Source organism: Quercus suber, unplaced genomic scaffold (assembly GCF_002906115.3).
Source record: "Quercus suber isolate HL8 unplaced genomic scaffold, Cork oak 2.0 scaffold_183, whole genome shotgun sequence".
Taxonomy (NCBI): domain Eukaryota; kingdom Viridiplantae; phylum Streptophyta; class Magnoliopsida; order Fagales; family Fagaceae; genus Quercus; species Quercus suber.
The window spans coordinates 378,885-402,106 of record NW_027069641.1 but is presented as its reverse complement, the minus strand read 5'-3'; the positions used below and the strand labels follow the sequence as shown (position 1 = coordinate 402,106).

General features: G+C 35.0%; 1 protein-coding gene across 6 annotated transcripts; it reads left to right on the top strand.

Moving 5' to 3' along the window:
• Positions 1-9,146: 9,146 nt before the first annotated feature.
• Positions 9,147-13,953, top strand: LOC112015258 (uncharacterized). 6 transcript variants are annotated; one of them, XM_065778462.1, is made up of 9 exons: positions 9,147-9,302; positions 9,612-9,719; positions 11,056-11,129; positions 11,221-11,457; positions 11,532-11,699; positions 11,877-11,931; positions 12,467-12,582; positions 13,091-13,128; positions 13,422-13,953. In XM_065778462.1, exons 1-9 carry the CDS (start codon positions 9,260-9,262, stop codon positions 13,516-13,518), a joined length of 936 nt encoding a protein of 311 aa, XP_065634534.1. In that variant the 5' UTR covers positions 9,147-9,259; the 3' UTR covers positions 13,519-13,953. The 6 variants fall into 6 exon arrangements, with proteins under 6 accessions (XP_065634534.1, XP_023903413.1, XP_065634535.1 ...); XM_024047645.2 differs by having other exon boundaries at positions 9,148-9,302; positions 11,068-11,129; positions 11,362-11,457; positions 11,877-11,926; positions 12,450-12,582; XM_065778463.1 differs by having other exon boundaries at positions 9,148-9,302; positions 11,362-11,457; positions 11,877-11,926; positions 12,450-12,582.
• The last annotated feature ends 9,269 nt before the right edge of the window (positions 13,954-23,222 follow it).

Here is a 23,222-nt window from a genome sequence, read left to right as displayed (position 1 = left end):
CATTCCATGTTATTTGTTTTAGTATTTTAATACTATGGTATTTGCTTATAATAATAATATTTGTCATTTAGGGCTGAATATCAAAGCTTGTGGTTGTAATGTGGTTCTCATTGGCTCATGCTGAAAATTGTAGAGGATATTTTATATCCTTGAATAACCTCACTTTATTTATATAACCTATATCGACTGATGGTGCTACTAAGAACAATTATTTATCAATAACACATAGTATGTGAAATTTGGTTGCACATAATCCAATTGAAACACAATTTAGAGGTCTTAGGTTGTTGTTTGGGGGAGATCATCCAAATTTACAAAATACCAATGCAAGGTATTGTAATTTTTATTTTTGAAAAGAGATATTGTAATTTTAAGTTTATTTAACTTACTTCAACATTATTATATATAGTCTCCCCCCGCCCCCCATTCTAAAAAAATAGTGTATGTTTTTTCTTGGATGGTGTGCTGTAGTTGATTTGGTGCCAAATATATTGTCTTTACAAGTTTTACCCTGTAAATATTTTTGCAACTCAAATTTGGTTACAACATAAAAGTTTTGAATATTTATATATATATATATATATATTTTTTTTTTTTTTGTGTATTGCATGGTACAAAAAGTGCACATTTTGAATGAACATTAAAAACAATTTTATTTTATGTGTTTAAATACATGTTTATGTTTAATTTTGGACAAAAAAATTTGAAGATTTAATTCATTGTCACTTGAAGTTGATATTTCTTTTTCTTTTTTCTTTTTTTTTTTCTTTTTTGAGAAAAGCTGATACTTTTATAGTTTAGCGTTGCCCATCAAATTTAATTTAATATTTTTTTTGAGAAAAAATTTTAATTTATTTAGATTTTAAGTTAAACATCATTTGTTATGTTGTTTGCTTCATTCCTTAAAAAAAGAAGTGATAATAATTAATTTTCTTTTAAAGTAGTGTTTTTCTAATATAAAAATAGTTTAGTTTGCTTTAGGACTAAGGGCTGTTAAGCATGTGTGCAACATTATGTAAAAATAGAAGAAGATGAAAAAAATAATTTCTTATTCTAAATCAATCAATTAAAATACATTGAGTTTTTTTTTTTTTTTTGAGAAACAAAATACATTGAGTTTAGTTAATTACAGATTTACATTTATCTTAATGGAGTTTTATAAGACTATAACTAATTCCACTCATTGGCCATCCAAAATTTCATGAGTTTCCATGTAGACGTTTTTTTTTTTTTTTTTTTTTTTTTTTTTTTTTTTGTTGGGAATTTCCTTGTAGAAGTTTTTTTTTTTTTTTTTTGAAGAGTTCCTTGTAGAAGTTAATATATCTAAACTTGGTTTGAGTTGAGCATGATTTTCAATAATAATGTAGAGTAAAAAAACAAAAGCAGTACAAGATTATAAAATAAATTAAGTAGGTTTATCACTATAGATTGAGATTGTTGTAGTGATTCCTAGATTTCTTGTTGGAGATTGAGATTGCCGGGAAAGCAGAAAGAAAAACAATATTTTAATTTGTTTATTTTACTTAATGTTTCAATTTTAGAAAATTGTTTTATTTTTTAAAAAATTAATTTAATTGATTTGGCTTAACTTAATCGACATGACATGATTTATTTAGTCCAACTAACATTAATTTTTTTGAGAAACTTGGTCTAACTAACATTTTTTTTAGAGAGTTTCAAACGATGACATTTGCTCCTGATGATATCTCTTTATTATCATACCAAAATATCAATTGATTTTTGGTATAGGCGGAAATTAAATCTCAAATCTCTTATTCAACTATCAGAGACTTTACCAGCTTTCAATGGCATTTGATAGACACATGATATAGACTCCAACTTATTTTTAAAACATTGTGTAATGTTAGACAATGGATAAAAAATTTAAATTTAACTAACATAGATTTCAGACTTCAATGGCATTTGATGGACATATGGTACAAATTCCAATTTATTTGTTTTCAAACACTAATTATCGTTAGAATATCATATTAAAAGAATAATTTTAGAATATTCATTTCCTACCCGTGTTTGGAAGTTTTAATAGAGGGAATGAAAAGTTCATTCCTTTATTTTGGAGTTTAAGTGTGAGATAATAGAACAGATAAGAGAGAATACTTATTCCTCTCAATTATTTTAAGACCCTCAAATTTTCATTCCCTTAAATTGAGAGGAATTGGAGTAAATGTAATTAAATTTAATGAATTTTTTACTAAAACTCTCAAAATAACTTCTCTATATTTAGACATTTATTCTAAAAGAAGCGTTTAATAGTAATATCATCATAAAATGAACCCATTAATTTCCCTCTATGTTACTTATTATCAAACAAGTCAAGGCCCTTGTAACTTAATTGACACTCCCACTCCACACGCACAAAGTACTTGGAGGTAGGAAAAATAATTCGAGTTGTAGGGTTAACAACATATTGTAATTATCTTTAAAAAAATTTACTTCCAAATAAAGTTACTTACTTTCTATTCATTTATTTTAAAAAATTCAAACAAAATTATTTTATTTTATTTTTTTCCATTCATTTATCATACTAAATACATTTCATTCTATTCCATTTATTTCCCTCACTTAAATACATTTCATTCTAATCTATTTATTCATTTCTATCCTTTATGATTTACTTGTTTAATTCCATCTCCTTATATGAACTCCAAAGCGACGCTAAAAGGCAAAACCACAAAGAGAATAAATTAGGCTAGGAGCTGGCGAAAAAGTTGTGTTTTACGCCAGCCAATGCCAACCCTCCATGTCACCAAATTTTTTTTTTTTTTCAGCAAAAATGATTAAGNTTTTTTTTTTCAGCAAAAAAGATTAAGCGTTAAGCCTCTCTTCTCTTCTCTCCTCACCTGATCTCTCCATCTCTGAATCAAACCCACGATCTCCATGGCTGGAGCTTCAAAACTCAACACAAAGCCACCAACACCACTGCCATGGCCAAAACTCCATGGTTCAACCAACAACTGCCGCCACGAGCCACCACTAGGGTGGCCCCATTTTCCCTTGCCACCCACTCCCTATGAATAACAACCACCACCATCACAAACTCACCTTAATCACCATCACCACAACTCTGATTTAAAAAATAAATAAATAAATAAATAACAACAACAACAACAACAACCACCACCACCACCATAAAACCCACTTAATCACCACCACCACAAATTGAAAAACCATACAAAACCCATATCCAACACAAACCCATATGAAACCCACAAACCCATGACCCAAAATCAACCATCAACAGATGGGAAACCCACAAAACCCAGCAAGATAGCAACCCAAACCACCATTGCACATGCATGCCGCTGTCCACTGCACCACCATTGCACGCCTACGGTTTGCTCCACAAAAACCAACGGAAACGGCTTGATCAGCAGCGTAACCCACCCACCACAACAACGTGATCCATGGTGTTGGCGTGGAGCTTTAAGAAGAATGAGGAAGAAAGAAAAAAGAAAAATGAAAGGGGGAGAGCAGGGACGGAGATAGGACTTAGAGTTAGGGGGGGGGCAAAAGTATAATTTTTCTTTTTTTTTTGAAACTCCAAGTAAGCATTCATTTAGAAGAGAAATGCTATGTCCACAAAATTTTCACAACAAATCGTAAGTGGTATGTTATTATTGATTGTTATAAGTGAGGAAAAAAGTAATTTAAATTGTAGATTCAAATTAGAACCAATAACAATTTACCGCATGTGATTTGTTGTGAAAATGTTGTGGACGTAGCACTTCTCAATTTAGAAAGTCAAGCTTTTTTTTTTTTTGGTGTCTTGTGTGTTGTCAAATATGTGTGGGCGTTCACTTAGACTAGTTAGAATTGGCTTAGGAATTATTTATTTTTATTTTATTGCACACTGCAGGAACTTGAGCCCGAAGGGTGGCTTCAGTCTTAGCCACCCCATCTGCGAAAGCATTCTCCTCTGCCTGTTCTACAGAGCGCTCAGCATCTATTTTTGCAAATACCGCCTCGTCTTTGGCTCTCACAGCCTCGTCCCTGGCATACTCGGCAACACCTTTCTCATGGATTGCCGCGGTCAACTTTCCCTTCATATAGGTAATGTTCTCTTTGGCAGTCTGTAATTGACCCTCAACGTCTTGCAAGCGATTAGTTTGATCCTTAGCTTGCTTCCTGGCCACGGCTAGGTCGGAGACAGCAGCATCCCTGGCCTTCGTCATCTCTTCCAGATCCTCGGTCGCCTTTTTTAGGTCGGCCTCAGACCTCTTGAGAGTATTGGCAGCCTCCAAGAACTTGTCACGCTCTTGCACTAAGGCATTGCTATGGTCATCGACCTCCTCGCCTAACCTGAAAAGGGCCTGGATAGCCTGCCAATAAAAACGAGTAACTCCGTAAAGAGAAAGGAAGACATTAAGTGACAAACTTTGAATAAAGTAAATAGGTGCCAAAGGACCCACCATTCCTAGATACTTCTTAAGGTCGAGGACAACCTCTACCCCACTCATATTTCTTAGCTCGGCCATGTCAGTGGGAAGAAGAAGAGATTTCTCCAGGGCCTCGGCTCCTTGAGATTCCCACATCGACGCGTTATCCATCAGGGGCTGATCATGGAGCATAGCAGCGGGCAGCCAGGCTTAAGCCTCGGACTGCTGGATGGCCTTCTTACTCTTCCGTTGATCACCGAGCTTCAATTGCTTCGGAGGCCTGCGAATCCTACCCTCCTCGGGCGGGGAATGGGATTTGCTCCCATCCATTGGCTCCTTACCCTTGGAAAGTCTCTTCCTCTTCGGGTCATGAGACTCGGTCTGAGGGTCTGTTACTGTGGGAGCAGAAGACGACCTAGTTTGCACAGTTAAAATTTGGGGCGGAGGTGCTGGGGGTTGGGGCTGCTTCTCTTCTGGTACACCTTTCTTGGAACCGCCTTCGAGCAGGTCAAGAAGATTGGTGTGGGGCTGTCTTTTTAAACCCATCTCAGTCGGAGTACCAACTCTTAGGGACTGGAGATCGGCTTCGGACAAATGCGGATCTCCTAGATCACCAGAAGGATCCTCGGACTGATCAGCTAGGTTGAACACGCTATATTCGTCCTCAGAAGAACTCAGTTCGACCACCTCCCTTGCCTTCTTAAATAGTCCTTCCTCAGCCACCGTTACTTGCTGGGATGAGGAGGGACCTGCTAGCGGAACACCTTCAGGTATATAAGACCCCTCAGTAAATGCAAAACCGTCTTCCACCACAGTGATCTGCGTAAGCCAAGGGTCACGAGCTTTAATTACGTGCTTCGGGACTGGGAATGATTTTTGAGCAGGGTCGCATCCGAGGATGTGATGAGCAGCTCTGACCTGGTTATCAGTTTCGTTTAGGAAAAGGTCCGACCTAAGAACGGTCTCCAAATCCGCTTTGTTAACCAGATGGAAATGACGTGCAAAAGCGTGCGGATCTGTGACAAGAAAAGTGAAACTCCTATGGTTAATCAACCGAATCAAATATACAGTTATAAAACTTGAAAATACTGTAACCTAGATCGTCTTTTACTTGGGATATCCTACCTGGCTCCCCCTCTACTGTTGGGCAATGAAAACCGTTGTGCCACTCTCCCGACACTATGAGGAAATCTTGGGTTAACCCCTTATTGGAATCAGGAAGACACTGGATGAGACGAACCCTATCATCCCTTGTCTTCATATAGTACGTCTTACCCCTCAGGTGATGAAGGTTGTAACACCAGTTCACATCGTGGTGAGTCAGTCTCAGCCCCATTTTCTCATTCAGGGTATCTACACACCCTAATATCCTAAATACATTCACGGCACACTGAGTAGGAGCCAGGCGAAAATGCCTAAGGTAATTGAGAGTTACTGGCCTCATAGGGATTCTCATCCCTCCTTCTACGAAAGCAACTATTTGGATCACAACTATTTGGATCACAACTTCACCCTCTCTCCTCTTAAGGTACCACTCCCCTTCTTCACAGTACTTCAAACTCACATTATTGGGTATTCCATAGTCGACAATGAATTTGTTCATCATCTCGTCGGACTCAACCAACTTCTTAAACTTACCCATTCCCTAAAGATGACTAAAAGTTCTAAAAGAAGAAAAGGATGAGTAAAATCAAGGAAATTTGGGGTCGTTAGAAAAAGAAGACTTACAGAAGTATGGCGATTCTCTTCAGGAAGAGTGCAAGTTGAACTAGACTTAAGTCATACGCATCAATGGTTGTAAGCGCGAAAATGATAAAACCAGGCAGTTCAAACAGGTACTTATACTCCCCCTTAGGTTCCCCAAATGTAACCGCTTGTTCATAAAAGTAAGAGATCATACTGTTGAAAGTGGGAAACGTGGTGCCGTCAAAATTTAATGTGGGCACCCATTAAGTCTTGAAACGCTAAAAACGCGCATCGGGCAGTCAAAAAGCCGCCAGCATTAACACGAACCGAAGTGGGGCGACTCGTCTAGAGGACTCGCAGGTATCAAAACCCTCCTCCCCGTCCGAGGGAACGTGCAGCAGGGTTTTGAGGGGCTATTGTGGGGTCCGTGGGCCTGACAACCTCGGCCCATCGGGTAGCAGTCCCAAGGCCCATGCCGAGGAACACTGACTATTCAAGGCTAAATTGGGGAAAACCTCTTTTCCCAATCCACGCCGAGAACCTCCTCATCCTCGGCCTGACAAAGGTGATTTTCGGGAAAGACCAAGCCCAAAGTAAGCTGTCACCCTCGCATTTAATGCATTCACCTAACCCCCCTGGCCGCATTAATGGGGATATAACCCCTTAGCAGGGCAATGTTGATCAGAGTAAACCACTCGAGTACTGATAAGGCCTCTGATGAGACGGAGGGCCAGAAGAAAGGCAAATGAATGATCAACAGATGGAATAAGGAGATAGGAAGATGAAGACTATATAAGGAAAGCAAGTAAAGTAAAAAAGGGGGGGGGAAAAAAGAGAAGTAAAAGGCCTCCTCGGCCCATGGCCCAGGAGCATCCTCCCAGTTGTGAAGAAACTCTAAGTATTTTTTTATAAAGGAGAGTTCATGCTTGATGAATGACGGCCAGCGCCTAAACCTTTAACCCACTCTCTATAAATTTATTGTTTGGGCTTGATTGGGCTGAAAACCCATTCATACTCAGGGTCAATCCAAACTGAGTCCCTACAGTAAATTTTTTTGTTAAGCTTGTTAAATTTATTTCAAATTTTAGATCAATAAAATTTTTTATAACCTTTAAAAAGATCAATAATATTGTTGAGAGGGAAAAGTGCAAATTTATTAAAACAAATTGCTAAAATTAATACACACACATATATACTAAAAAAATTTGAAAAAATTTTAGGGGGGCCACTGCCCCCCAAGTCCAACTATAGTTCCGTCACTGGGGGAGAGGATAATGGACACTGTGATTGACCTGTGAAGAGGAAATAGAAAAAAGACAAGGGACTAGGGAGAGAGAAAATATTATTTAGGAAAAATTACAATTTACTCATCTGTGGTTTGCTCGAAATTCAACTTACCTACCTGTGGTTTGATTTTTGACACTTTATCCACCTGTGATTCTTTTTGTAACCCACCTCTCCACTTGCCGTCAGACTAACATCTTATATGCCAAAATTAGAACACAAAACAGATCAAACATCCTCTCTCCTCAAAAACACTCTTACACATTTTCACCCACTCAAAACCAAGGAAGAAGGAGACCATTGAAGAAGGCAAGATCAAAACTCTCAATTTTGTGGGTTTGTTGGAATCATCTGGGTATTTCAGAGGAGGATTCATCCGTTGTGGGTCTAGTTGAACACATCTCTGAGCGCAATAATCTAGTTTATAATAATCTTTGTACATATTTGGAAAATTATTTTTTGAGCATTGGTTGGTATCCAAAGTGACTAGCTAGCATAGTCATCCAAGGGGCTTTGTAAATTTAATGTTTGGCCATAATTTGCAAGGAGCAATGATAGAAGGGGAATTCCAAAACAGTTACATGGATGCTTTGAGAAATCCCAAATTGATTTACTGATTGAAGCACGTTGATGCTAAGCTGCTAATGCTAAGGTGTTTTGATATTAAAGATGCATGATTTGTTTGTTTTGTTTGAATCTCAAGTCAAAACTAAGGTGCTTTAATCTTTAATTTCTTTAGGATAACATATGTTGGCTTATGTTCCTGGGATCATCATTTTTAACATAGCTAAGTATTGTGAACCCATCTAACCATCATCTGACATTTTAAATTATTTAGGTATCAAGCCCGACTTCAGTATAAGTTACCTCTAACATTGAGAGTACCACCAAATTTTAAAGAGATAGATACATGTGCCTAGCAATAAACAGGAACTTAAATAATAAATAATTACATGAGAAATGCTTTAAGCCAAAAATAATAAATAAAGGGATTAGCAGCAGAGGCAATAAACAGGGACTTAGGGTCTGTTTGGATACAGTTGAAAACTGAAAAATACTGTAGCAAATAATTTTCAAATGTGTAAATAGTACCGTGAGACCCATTTTTAATGAAAAAATTACTGAAAAGGGAAATTTGTAGGTCCATGAACAGTACACACTGTGCACTGTTCACAGAAAAAGTCAAATATTGCAGCTACTGGTCATGAACAGTAGTTGCAACAGTGAATGAACAGTAAAAAATATTGGCCTGAAACACGTGAAAAAAAAAAAAATGAAACGCAAATGCGCATTTCAGCCCAATCCAAATGGGCACTTATATCTTCAGTGGTCTCCTTCACCCTTAGTTTAAGTGGGTAAGCAAGTGTGAGAGTGTTTTTGAGGAGAGGGGGTGTTTGATCTGTTTTGTGTTTTGATTTTGGTAGATAAGATGTTAGTCTAATGGCAAGTTGGAAGGTAGGTTACGAAGTACTAACGGAAAGGACCACAAGTAGGTAAAATGTCAAAAATCAAACCACACGTAGGTAGGTTAAATTTCAAACAAACTACAAATAAGTAAATTGTAATTTATCCTATTATTTAATTAAGTTAGGAGAGAATGAATAAAATAATATTTTTTTTACTTTAGCTTTTTAAGTTGGTAACGTGACGGATGGGGATTGATTGGCATAAAGCACACTTTTTACGTCAGCCCCTGGCCTAATTTAATCACAACCACAAATAGGTGTAATTTTGTAATAAATTTATCGTTTAAAAAAAGAGAAAAGAAAGCAGAATAGAATACGGCATCGTGTCGCTTATCATACGTGCGCACATCTTATCAATCCCTTTGCTCGTCTCCTTTTTCCATTTCCTCAGGACACGTACGAGAAAGCAACTAGGAAACAGTTAAAATGGACAACCAACCTGGCTCCCAGAAATCTTCGATTATTCCAGGTTCTATTTCCCTCTCAAATTAACTCAAACAGTTTCTCAAAAAAAATAAAAAATAAAAAAAATAACTCAAACGATTTCTCCAAAAAAAAAAAAACTAAAAAAAAAAAACCATTTAAAAAAAAAAAAAGCAAAGATAATCGGCACCCACTTCTGAAAATTTCATGTAAACAACTGTGGCTTCTCTCTCTCTAACATTTTCCTTGGCAACCCAAAATGCAAAAAAGTCTTTTTATTTGTAATTACGATCTTCTTATGAAAGTAAAGTTTGTTTATGTATTTATTTGTGTTTGAATGAATTGGAACTATTAGGATCTGGGAAAGTCAACAATTGGGCAGCCTCACCATCGCATCTATGCTATCACTTTGGTACAAGTGGGCTTTCTATTGCGGTTGCCACTGGTGTCACCCATCCTCTAGGTTTTTATTCTTGATCACTTCCTATGCATTTTTTGTATGTGTTACTTTAGAAAAAATTATACTTGTGTATGTGTTTGTGGGTGTTATGTGTGGTTCAGTATTGTTTGTGTGAATGAAATTGTTTAGTTACAACTTAATGCATAGTTTTAAAGTTAGAGTCCATGCTCAGCTTCAGCTTATCAAATTTGAGGTTGTTAAATGCTCACCTTTGAACTCCAAGAAAGGATTCATGGGTTGTTGTTGAAATTCTGAAGGGGTCACAGCTTTTTGAACTGTTTGGGAATTTGAGATTGCTATGCAAATGTATGCTGGATTGGGTGGGTATATTGGTGCTTTGGAAATTTGAAAATTTTGCTCAACTACCAGAGTTTAACTGCAAAGTAGATTTACACATGGGGGAAGTTTTAATTCATTGCAATAAATTGTGCACTGGTTGCAAAGCACTACCATGGTCTCTGAGCTCTTCAAAGACCATAAAAGACTAAAATGTACCTTAGATTCAAGTTATTTAAAGAATTAACAGTTATTTTTTAAAGAGAAATTATTGATTTTTTGTTTTGAATTTGAACTTATGTTTTGGACAGAGGAAGATGGGAGGGGGGCAGAGGGGAAGGTGGCTGGAATGTGGTAAAAATAGTATACCCTGGCCACCAATTCCTCTCCCCCTTGTCTCCCTCTATCTAAACGTGGTGATGTTGCAAGTGGATCCATATTCAAGAGAATCTTTTATAGTTAACACAAAGTTTCTCACTGACTCTATGTGGATGATGAGTAATGTATAGTAGTTAGCCTATGGATTATGTTTCTATAAGCTCTTTGGCTTGTTGAAGTTTTGTCGAAGATTATCCCTTGAGTTAGAAGAAGCCAATCTATGTAGTTCAGTACCATTGTCAAGTTTCATTATTGCATTCGAGCATATGTGTATACTTGTCTACTGGCCCTGCAGCTTAGGGAATAGGGATCAAGTATAAATTTCAAGATGGTTTGCTGACTTTTTATCACACAAGATGGGAGGCTTTGTGTAAAGAAATAGAGTGGCTAATATAGTCTGATAATTTTCTTGGCATTTATTCTTGAGTACTGGAAGATGGAATGCAGAAAAAATAATAAAAAATGAAGTAAGGGTAGGGTTACAAATCTTGACGCAAGTATTTGCAATGTAATTTTTTGCAAGGTGGCATTAGATCAAGACTTTCTGTGGGATGTTGAAGTTAAGTCAAGAGTTTTGAAATTTTTAAATAAGAGACTATAACATAAGAACTCAGGAAAAATAAGAAATTCTAGAAGGAAAATCTTTGTGTTGCTGTTGAATCTATAGGTTTCTAATTTATCTCAGATTGGAATGCAGATGTACTCAAAGTCAGGCTACAAATGCAACTTGTTGGCCAGAGAGGTCCTCTAACAGGAATGGTATTTTGCCAAGCCTTGGGTGTACTTTCATTATTATGATCTGTTTTATCATATTTTTTTCTCTGAGGCTTGTATTTATGGATGTACAAAGGGAAATTTATTAGTTCATACATTGAAGAATGAAGGACCAAGGTCTATGTATCTAGGATTGGCACCTGCATTGACAAGGTCGGTTGTTTACGGTGGTCTTCGTTTAGGCTTGTATGAGCCCTCGAAATATGTTTGTGAACAGGTTTTTGGGTCCACCAATATCTTTGTTAAGATTGCATCTGGAGCATTTGCTGGTGGTTTTGCAACCGCACTGACCAATCCGGTTGAGGTTGTAAAGGTAATGTTTCCATGTCAGATGAATTTAAACTGTTTTTCATAGATATGTTCTGAAAAATAATTTCCTGTTATCAGGTGCGGTTACAAATGAACCCAAACTTGAGAAGAGGACCGATTGGAGAACTGCGCAGAATTGTTTCTGAGGAAGGAATTAGAGCTCTGTGGAAGGGGGTTGGCCCTGCTATGGCCAGGGCTGCTTCTATGACTGCATCACAGCTGTCAACATATGATGAATCCAAGCGGGTCAAGTTCTAAGCATGATCTTTTTCACTTTGAATATCCACGATGTAATTTCCACTGTATCTGAATAGTTAATGTCATTTGATTGGCAATATGAAAGGAATGTTTGTCTTAAAATCTTCTTCTCTCTTTTTTTTTTTTTGTTTACTAAAGGTTTTCTCCATCTTCCTATATGTGCAGATTTTGATCAGGTGGTCACCACTTGAAGAAGGATTTCATCTTCATCTCCTGTATAGTACTACTCTTAACTTATGTTTTGTTTTGTTTTGTTTTTTTGTGTAGATCTGTCCAAACCTGCAATTCGAGCTAGTGTAGGCTGGCATGGTCTGAAAACCTGGACTCTGCTTGTAAACTGTAGAAGTTGAGGTCATGATATGATGAAGATTATTTTACTTTAAAACAAAAATAATTTTAAATAAAATGATAAAAACTAATGTATAAAAAAGTAGTAAATCTATGTTCTATTCTAAAATAAATGAGAGATAATTTCTTTCCTTTTGGGACATTGGTAAAAATGGTAATTAGTAATATGAAATGGGTATGTATATATGTGTGTATGTGTGTGTGCATGTATGTCTGTATTGTGTCTAACCACATTTGCTCATAAACTATTGAACTTGAAAACCTAGCCTGGTGATTTTATTCAGGTTGATCTACTATTCAATCTGGGGTTAAATAATGTTGGAGACGTACATTATAAGCATACCCTCATATTATGCTTTACTGGCTAACTGTATATTTCACCTTTTGAAGCTCAAGTATGGTTGCAGGCACTGTCAGCACCCTCATAACTGCACCAATGGACATGATTAAAACCCGTCTCATGTTGCAACGAGAATCTAAAGAAGTTGGGAACTACAAAAATGGATTTCACTGTGCATATCAGGTTTTTGAATTTGTTTTCATTTTCATTTTACATTGATTTTTTATATTTATTCCTTTCTTAAATGTGTGGGTGATTGTTACTGTTGGCAATTTTGTAACTTTGAGAAAGGAATATTTATGAAATTTCCATGAATAAGATACCCATGGATGCATGTAACGTACCCAAAAAAGAAAAATTCTTAATTTTCCTTCTTCCTGGTGTTGTGGATAGACAACATGATTCTGTGGTGGCTATGTAGCATGAAACAACAAATTCTAGTCCTGTTAATTCTTGTGTCTCTGATACAGACTGGGTACTTATTTTTTCACCATTTGTTTCATTTTCTTAATTGATGCACGTTGGATTTCACCTTATTTATTTACAAATTTTCCAGTGTATTTGCTCTTACTGGCCACTATGAGGACACCAATATATGAAGAATAATACTGACCAGAATTATTTCTTTCATTAGAAAGGGTGCTGCTGCTTGGCCTTTCTTGTCTAATGTGTTTGAGATTTATGGTTTCAGGTTTTGCGCACTGAAGGTCCCAGGGGACTTTACAAGGGGTGAGTTTTGGTTTAAGCATCCACATTCATGCTCTCTAGTTTGATCCATGTATTATATATGTATATGTCTAATTCTTTGCAATATTCAAAGATTTATAGAAGCCATGAACTAATTGCAAAGCTCGACATGAAGTTTCAAATAATCTCTATTACTAGGCTTTAAGCAATAAAACTAGATCGTGTAACTGCTTTTTTGGTTTGAGTAACTTTACAATCACTAGCTCAGAGAATTTTGAAGATTTTATATTTGTGTGCTTGAACAAATCAGGTAGCTAACTTCTATATTTTATCAGGGGGCTTGCAATATTTGCAAGATTGGGTCCACAGACTATGATTACCTTCATACTTGTTGAGGAGTTACGCAAGCTTGCTGGATTAGATGCAATCTAGCCATGGGATTTGTCTTTTTGCAACTGCCATTATTTTCTTGCCGTAATGGCTTTATTGTAGCATGGGGGGGACAAACACCATCATCGCCAGAAAGCCCCAGTTAAGAGGGAATTTATTTTAGTATTCATATCCAAAAATTTTGGGGTGACTGAGAAATGTCATGCCATTACAAAGGAACCCAAAAATTCATTTTGAGTTCCAGAGTTGCAGTGGTCTAGGATTGAATCACTGATTTTGTTGTAATAATAATATACTTAAACCTGTCCCCACTTTTTTTTTCCTGGGGACTCAGGCTAGATTCAATTGGAACAGAATATCCTTGTACTTTGATGTTGTTTTACTATCATGGTTGTTGTATTAATAAATGATTGGTGACTTACTCATTCTGACTTGAATGAAATCCAGCAAAGTTAGCCAATCCTCACTATTTTTTCAGTGATATTGCACCTATTGTTTTGTCTTTTTCCATTATTTAAGGTAAGATGTCCATCAAGAATCTGCTGGGGTTGACCTGGATCAGTTGGAAGCCCATTAAGAAACAGCTTGAAACTTGAAAGCCGGACTTCTTATTTACTATACTTTTGTTTTGTTAAAGATTTGTTAGGTACAGCTAACTCCCATTTGACTTTAGAGGAGCTTTTCACATTAGGGTCTTATATTTCTATGACGGTCGGTGCTACACTTTTTGTCAAATTCCCATCTCATTTTAATCTTTTGTTATTTACTTTGATATTTTCACTGCTACATTCTTGTCCTTTTATCAGGCTCTCTCTCATTCTCATTTTTCTTTCTTTTTCCGTTTCCCATTTCATTTTTTCACAAACAGTGATTGGCCTCTCACCTAGTTTGAGACATGAGATTTATAACAACAGCGGGCCACTGGAGATGTGACCCAACCTCCTGTTCAATAATCACTAAATCTTTTTTTTTTTTTTGAGAAACTTTTTTATCAATAAATCTAGTAGAAATGTTTGGGATATAATTTTTTTCACTACAAATTTCATAATTATTTAAGTAGTTTTCTATGAGTAATAAATAGGATTAACATTTATGGATCCATTGGTTTTTTCTTCCGGGCACTCATAGTTGACTACTTCAACAATTATGAAATTTGTTGTTAAAAAGGTTGTCCATAACATTATTGATAATAATGAATTAATACACATTTTCGTCACTTTTTTGGTGTGATATATTTTAATAGCAGTAATATTATTTTCACAGGTGCCACTAATTAATTTTACATGTTTTATATAAATTAAAAAAAAAAGTAATTTTTTTTATAGAAAAAGAGTTTCAACTTATGGCATTCACTTCTGATGAACAAATTTTCGTCACTTTTTTTACGTTGACATGATGTGTTTTAATAGTAGTAATTTTCACATGCAGCACTAATTAATTTGATATGTTTTATAAAAAAAAAAGATTTTTTTTGTGAAAGAGAGTTTCAACCTATGGCGTTCGCTTCTAATAATAAGTTCTTTATTATCAGACCAAGATACCAATCGGTTTTTGAATTGAACCCTAAATCTCTTATTCAAGATTAGAGACTTTACTAGTTGAGCTAATTGGAACCCACAAGTAGGGGTGTTCACCAAACCGCAAAAATTGCAAAAATTGCACTAAAATTGCCCGCAAAATGGCATAACCGCATCGCATTGCAAGTAATAATGTATTGCATTGATGGTGCAGTGCAGTTTATGGTTTTATGATTAAAAAAAAAAAAGAAAAAAGAGTATAAATATATTATTAATAGTTTATTTTTCAAAAAAAAAAAGTTTGATATCCCTAGCAAGTGTTAACTAGGAAAACCAGCTCAAAAAAAAAAAAAAATAGCTCAATAGTTTAAAATTTGGCCCAAAACAAAGGAAAAAAAAAAAAGGTTTTGGGTTGGGTAGAAAAAACCAAAATTTTTAATATGTGACCGCACTACAAAAATTTTAGCTAAACTCTAAACTGCATCGTATTGCACATATGACTACAAAAATAAGATGCAGTGTGGTTATAGTTTTAGCTAAACCGCATTATAAAGTGCGATACTAAAAATAGTCCAAAACCAAACCGTATCTCACCACGAACACCTTTACCTACAAGTGACATATTTTAAAAGGAATGAATAATATTACTTTTTATGGGTCATTAATTAATACCACTTTTAATAAGATAAGGCTTGGGGCCAATGTCTTGTTACATTGAACGTGTCATGATCTTAACGAATTTAATGTAACGGGACATGATCTTAATGGGTTCAACGTAATAGGGCACTCGACAGGCTGGACCCATGCCAAGTCCCTTTTAATATGCAAGAATCACGTTTAGCATTATTAGTTAAGTTATTTCTAACCAATGGCTTGTGATCCAAGGCGTATCCAAATCCACTTGGAATTTCTTTTTCGTTTTTATAATTTTGGTGGGGGAAATGGAAAGTGCACTTGATCACAGCTTTGAAAATTGAAACAAAGACTTGAGGTCACCGTCAGCCCACTTTGAGCAATTGACCAAGGAGGAGGAGAGATATTAATTCCAACATGGCATGCAAATGGATTAGGGTCCCACAACTCTTTTGTTCGCTGCTTATTGGTGGCTGCCAATCAATTCATTCACGCTTTTTTACTATTCAAAGTGGATATACATATAAATAATTACAAATATAGCTAATCCAAAATGGATATATTGTATAAGACCTTTTCTTTGCTTTAAAGGGTAAAAAAAATAAACCCAGAAACTTGGTTCTACGTATCATACTTTTTATGTGTAAAAGTATAACTAAATATATGCTTCTCTTTCATTGTGTTTTTACTTTTTAGTATATATAGGTCCACAAAGAACCACCTTTTATGTGAAAAAGTTCCTATTGAAACAATTTTACTAAGAAATAAAATAGAGCTCAATGGCAAAATTACTTGTTTAGCAACGAACGTATATCCATTTGCCAATGTTTTTCTAGGTATGCATAAATGAAAATCAAACGTATATCCATTTGCAACTTTGGTTAACTGAAATTTAAGGATTTTAAAGTTAATCTGCGCAATCCATTACTATGACATAAATATGAAAATTCATAGATTTTATTCCTTTTTTTTTTTTTTGGCAGGTCTAACTCGAAAGTTGAAGGTTGTGAGTCCAAGTGTCCAACTGTTTTGAGGACCTACTCATTTTATTTAGTAAAAGTTCTTCAAATTCTTTTATAATTGAAGACACCTTAAATTTACTCATTTTTACGCAGGGACGGCACCATGTACAAGCTGATGGTGGCTGTGGCCCCCCTCTCAAAATTTTTTAAAATATTAAATAGTAGATATATATTTAAGATTTTAGAAAATAAGTCCGAAAAAAATTATATTTGCCCCTGGGTCTTTGAATCCTAGTTTTGCTCCTGTTTTTACCACATACTATTATAGTTTATAGATAAGACTATTGCACGCACCATATCATCATACTTGAGATCATTTGACTAATGAAATTCTAGTCGAAAAAACTATCATTCAAGATAATAAAAACTTGATCAAGCCACTTTTGAAAAGGAAAGTAATTACAAACTTTGATGGGTGCATGAGAAAATTTTAGATGAAAACTTTTAGGTTCAGTTTATCTGTTAAAGTAGCTACAATACGAGTGCCACTCTTATTGTCACTTTCCAAATAGCTATGGCCCAAAACAGATTCTGTAGAGGTGACTGGTGATGAGGTAATTAGACACGCAATGTTTTGTTGTGATGGATGCAAATAAAAAATGACATCACTTTGAGAGAGGAACAGTAAATTTAACAACACACACACAGCGAGTGGGGATGAACCTTTAATATCACACAACTCACCCACAACAAAAGCCGGTAACTCTTGTTGGAGTGTGAAGGCTTTAAAGGGAACTCAAACACACAACTAGGCGATGTGGGACAAGCCCACTATTCTTTTTCTTTTGAGAGAGGAACAGTAAATTTAACAACACACACACACAGGGAGTGGGATGAACCTTTAATATCACACAACTCACCCACAACAAAAGCCGGTAACTCTTGTTGGGAGTGTGAAGGCTTTAAAGGGGACTCAAACACACAACTAGGCGATGTGGGACAAGCCCACTATTCTTTTTCTTTGAGAGAGGAACAGTAAATTTAACAATACACACACACAGGGAGTGGGGATGAACCTTTAATATCACACAACTCACCCACAACAAAAGCCGGTAACTCTTGTTGGGAGTGTGAAGGCTTTAAAGGGGAACTCAAACACACAACTAGGCGATGTGGGACAAGCCCACTATTCTTTTTCTTTTGAGAGAGGAACAGTAAATTTAACAACACACACACACAGGGAGTGAAAAATGACATCACTTAAATCACAACAAATTATTTTTAACGTTACTCCATATGGTCCTCAATGTTATCATTGAGTTTTCAAAACAATACCATCTAAACACGTGTTTTCATACCGAATTTTACGATTTGTTGATTTGTATGTGACTGTGACTGGTTAACGAAAAGTGGTGGACTAGACTCGTAATATATCATCGAGTTTTCAAAGCAATACCACAGACATGCCTATTTTCATTCCGAATTTTACAATTTGTTGATTTGTGTGCGACTGTAATTGGTTAACGAAAAGTGGTGGATTGGACTTGCAGTATATCATTGAGTTTTCAAAACAATACGCCTATTTTCATATTTTTCACAACTTGCTAATTTGTGTGTGATTGTGACTAGTGTACATTACACTAGCCAGGGCAAACCTGAGTGCTGATGTGACCAGATCCGAACCTTACACGTGGGCCAATTATGAGGAAAAGGGGAAGAACGTTGGCTGAAGGAATAGTACTTTCAGCTCATTCCAACGACTTGACCATCTTGGGGAAGAATGAAATATGCTCCTGGCATGGACACCCAGTACCAGCGTAAAAGGAAGATAGTGACCCCTTATGGTTAGAAGCTATAGAACACCCCTCATTGGCTAAATTTATGTTGGACCATCGCTAAGGGCACGAGTATCACTCCTGACCTCCTTGATGTCCCTTTCCTTATCTATGACCTATCCTCCATGGTGTAGCAGAGCCGCCCTTAATCCCATTACCCTGACATTGGCAAGTCTTCTTTCTTCTCCAATCGAAGTATAGTACAATGGTTGTATTAGAGTTTAAATGAGGGAATGAGGGCTTGACACCTTTCCTTATGTACCTAACAATATTTCTCGTACTATAAGAGGAACATGTTGTTGAACAATTAGGGTGAGAGGCAAGAAAGATAGATCAAGGGAAAATGCAGAAGTTTGGGTAGAAAAGTGAGGTAAAAAGTGAGCCTTTCTTTAGGAAAAACATCACCATATGTAAAAACCTAAACTTTCATATAATAGAAAGCTTGAAGGAGTGAATGATATTCTATCCTTCACTCAACCGTGGTTTTTCATCCCTACCCAAGGGTTTTCCACCATATGTTATACGTCTTCTTTACTTTTCTTATTTTGCCTTTACATTTCTTTAGATGTTAAAGTATTAAAGTTCCCATTTTTATTGTTCATGAGCTTTTGCGCTTAAATGTAATGTTAGATCCATATCTTATTTTCCTTTACAAGCTTGATAGTCTAAGTTGCACGTACAACTAGTTAATGAAAAGTGATGGACTAGAGTTGCACTATCCTATAAATCAGTAAGTTGTGAAAGTGGGAGTTTCTCATAGTTTTAAAAAAGGACCGGATTGACCGATTCAATCGATTCAACTGGGAATCGGCCTTCAATTCGGTCCAGTTATGGCAAAAAACCAAAAATAGCCTAAAAATCGATAAATGGTGCAAACCAATTGGTTCAACTTGAGAACCAGAAACCGGCGTGGTCGAACTAGTTTTGCTCCTCAAAATAAACTACGTCATTTTTGGCTTTTTGCTCCTCAAAATTAACCCTAAAGACTCACACCTAACTCCTAAACATTCTCATCCGTCATTTCACGCCTCACTCTCTGAAATCAAGCTCTCTTAAACTCTCTGCCTCTCTACCTCACTCAAGCTCACCCTCTCTGAAATCTTGAATATCCCTCATTCTCTCTGCCTCACTCTCATGGTCTCACCTCTGAATTTTTTTTTTCCCCTTCTCATCATTCCTCTCTGCGCCTGAAGCTGTGTTTTGTTTTGTTTTTTGTTTTTTGTTTTTTTTTTTTTCCCTTTGCATAATTGATCTCGCCCTGGCCCTCTCTGCTTTCTGCTTCTTGGTGTTTGAAGGTAATATTCTTTTCTTTTGATTACTTCATTTTGATTTTGATTTTGATTTTCTCGGTTCTGTTTTTTTTTTTTCCATTTCTCTCGACTTCATCAGGTAATGTAATAATTAATATTCTTTTCTTTTGATTTTGATTTTGATCATTTTCTCTCTCTTTTTTTTTCCCTCATTTCTCTCGGCTTCATCTCAGATTCTCAGTTCATGTTCTCGACTTCATCTTAGGTTCTCCTTTCGTGGCTTCATAGATAGAATTCTCAGTTCATGTGAAGTTATTCTTTAATAAGTCACGAGTTTTAATATTCTGTAATGTTCATGGGTTTTGCTTGGGTTTTAATAAGTCACAGATAAAATTTTTTAAAAAGACTTGTTTGGTTTGGACTTGTTAACTCTGATATGAGATAGGTTTTGCTTGGTTGTTAATTCTTAATCTGTTTTTGTATTGCTTAAACATGTAGTAATCTAGATGACTAGAATATGAGATTATGGATGTAATTCTTTGATTTTGATTTCTGATTTCCTATAAATTTCATAATTTTTTTTTTTTTGTTGGGGTAAATTTCATTATTATAGTTGATTTTTGAAGTTTTTGACTTTGATATCGGTTGGGTTTTGCTCAATCTAAATCTGGATTCTATTTGAAAGTTAATTGAGGATTGGAAAATTTTTGTCTGCATAATGGTTTCTTCTGAGCTTCGGCACTTTATTATTTATTGATTTACATGCTTTATTTCAATTTGTTTTGCTCTGTTCTAGGCACCGTATTATTTATTTATTTACACCCTGCCTGCAAATTGTGTTTGGATTTTAAAGTTAATAATTAAGTATCATCAATGACCAGTGTTTGTATAGTGTTTTATTTTTTGTTTGTTGTTAAACTTAGTAGTAATTTGCCATTTGGATGTAAATGTAATGACTAATGAACTTATTTATTTGGTTTTGTTGAAAGTTTATTATGTTAAGGATGATTGTTTTGTAATGTTATTATGTTAAATTCTTTAAAAAAATGTTATATATTTATATACTTGTATTTTTTTTAAAGGAAACATATTTATTACTATTGGTTTGTTAGTTTTAGTATATTAAAAAATTATTAATTATTTATCTAATTTAAATAAATAATAATTGAATTATTTATGATGTCACCGGTTTGACCATCGATTGGACCCCAGTCCCACCATAGAACCGATAATTAGCTCATTTTTTGATTCTCTCACCTAATCGATTTTTAAAACCATAGTTTCTGTTTCTTCCTTTTATTTATTTATTTATTTTTATCTTCTCATGTAAATGTCGGTAACTTTGAGTTGGGTTTTGTCTCTTTGGACGTGGAGACTGAAACAAGGGTGAAAAGTGCCACTTGCTGCAAAGACTTGAACAGTAGCTTAGGCAATTGGCAACAATACCTTGGAAGAGGAGGAGCTAACTAGAAAGAAAAAAGAAAAAAAAAAAAGAAAAAGAAAAAGGAAAATGAAAGAAGAGGAGCTTGGCGGGACAGTCTGGCGTACTTATATATGTGCCTTAGTTTTCACTGTTATCTACCATTGTACCCTTCTCTATCCAATTTACGGTTTTGACCTTTTGTTCTAATCACAATAACATTCATGCACTCTCCACACACCAACAAGTAACGGTATCCGTACTCCTTTACATGACAATGACCCGGATACCAGCTGGTCAACTACGGCATAAAATAATATATTGTCTTTTTTCTTTTTTGGATTTTGAATATCTTTCTTATTTTTTTTTTATATGTTTTTTTTTGGGGTCAAAATTCTGTATTTTTAGTTCTCACTCTCGGTCTCGGTGCCTGATTTGGAAATTCATATTTGTTTTCAGTTTACCATAATGAGTAATCAAGTATTGAGAATCTCTCTCTCTCTCTCTCTCTCTCTCTCTCTCTCTATATATATATGTATTGAGAATATACTTCTCCATTGCTTTCACAACTTTTCTGTCCTATATAATAAAAGTATCTTTACTAAAATTCCTGCAAAAAAAGAGTTTCTTGTATCCTATAATATATATATATATATATATTCTTGTAAGTACCATGTACAACTTCTTGGCTCTAATATGTAATTGTCCAAAATAGTCTCAAATTATATATACTTACACTCAACGGATCTACGATGAATATACACGTTATAGAAATGCTAATAGGTATGTAAAAAAAAAAAATCTCCATAAATTTAAGGAGACAATATTTTTCACCGCTATTAATGTGTTTGATTGTAATTAGTGTATAATAAAAGAAATGTTAGTAGTAGATTTAGTTTAGATAAGTGATGTTGCTCAAATTACTACTTAATAGATTGTAACAAAAGTATGTCTATAATATTAATTTTTTAATGAGAGATGCTATGTCTACAATAATTTTACAACAAATTGCAGATGGTTAGTTGTTATTAGTTCAAATTTGAAACTAACACTAAGATTACTTTTTTGCCCCAATAATAACAACCAGTAATAACTTGCCACTTAGAATTTATTGTAAAAATATTGTAGACATAACATTTCTCTTTTTTAAATCCACTTATGTATTTATCTTTTCGTTTGAATTTGGACTCAACATAAGTGTTAATGGACTACTGATTCTGAATTTTTATTGACTATTTAAGCTCTAATTAATGAAATTCCCTTATTATATTAATAAAAAAGAATATACTTTTATGTTTGAGGGGGAATAAAAAACTAAAGAAGACAAAAACATAAAAGAAAAAAAAAAGTGCAAACTTTTCCATTAAAAATTGAAAACGAACCCTTCAATTTCCTAGTGGGAAATTTTGACTGACTATTAGATATATTATACATTGAATGACAAAGTATCGTTTAATAAGAAGTTTCACTGATCTGCAACAATCAACATGTTATAGGATGCATTCTCAAAAAAAAAAAAAAAAAAAAAAACATGTTATAGCATGCTTCTGTGACTAACTTAACAAATAAGAACATGTCAAAGTCATACGTATAAAAAAGATCAATAATAATCCATAAGATTAGGACATATACAAATTTTTTTTCCTATATTTAATACAAAGCTTAAGCAATAGAGTTGGGTAGGTATTTTCCCATCAATAGTGGTTGAAGTCAGCATTAATTTCCCACTAGTAGTTGAAATGAAGGTTCAAGAAGTTATAGAAGGAAAATGTTTTTCATATTGGTCATAGATAGTTACCTAAAACCCATTGTCTACAAGCTAACTACGTAAATAACTTGTACCTCTTTCCTAACGTAGACAGATACATAGTATATTGCCTCTATGGTGACCCTTTGACGCAAGAATATACTATGCACCATCATTTTCGAATAAAAATGAAGGAATAGAGAGAGAGATAGTGAAAATCAATTGCAAACAAACAAAGTAAACGAGGAAAAAGGAATTGAGAAAGCCAAACAAACATAGGTACGTGTGTCCTCTTTTGGCGTGGTGTTAGCTAGGGTTGCATCATGACCAAAAAGAACAAAGCTTTTAGGGACCTGTCACTTTTTATTCTAGTTAAACTCAA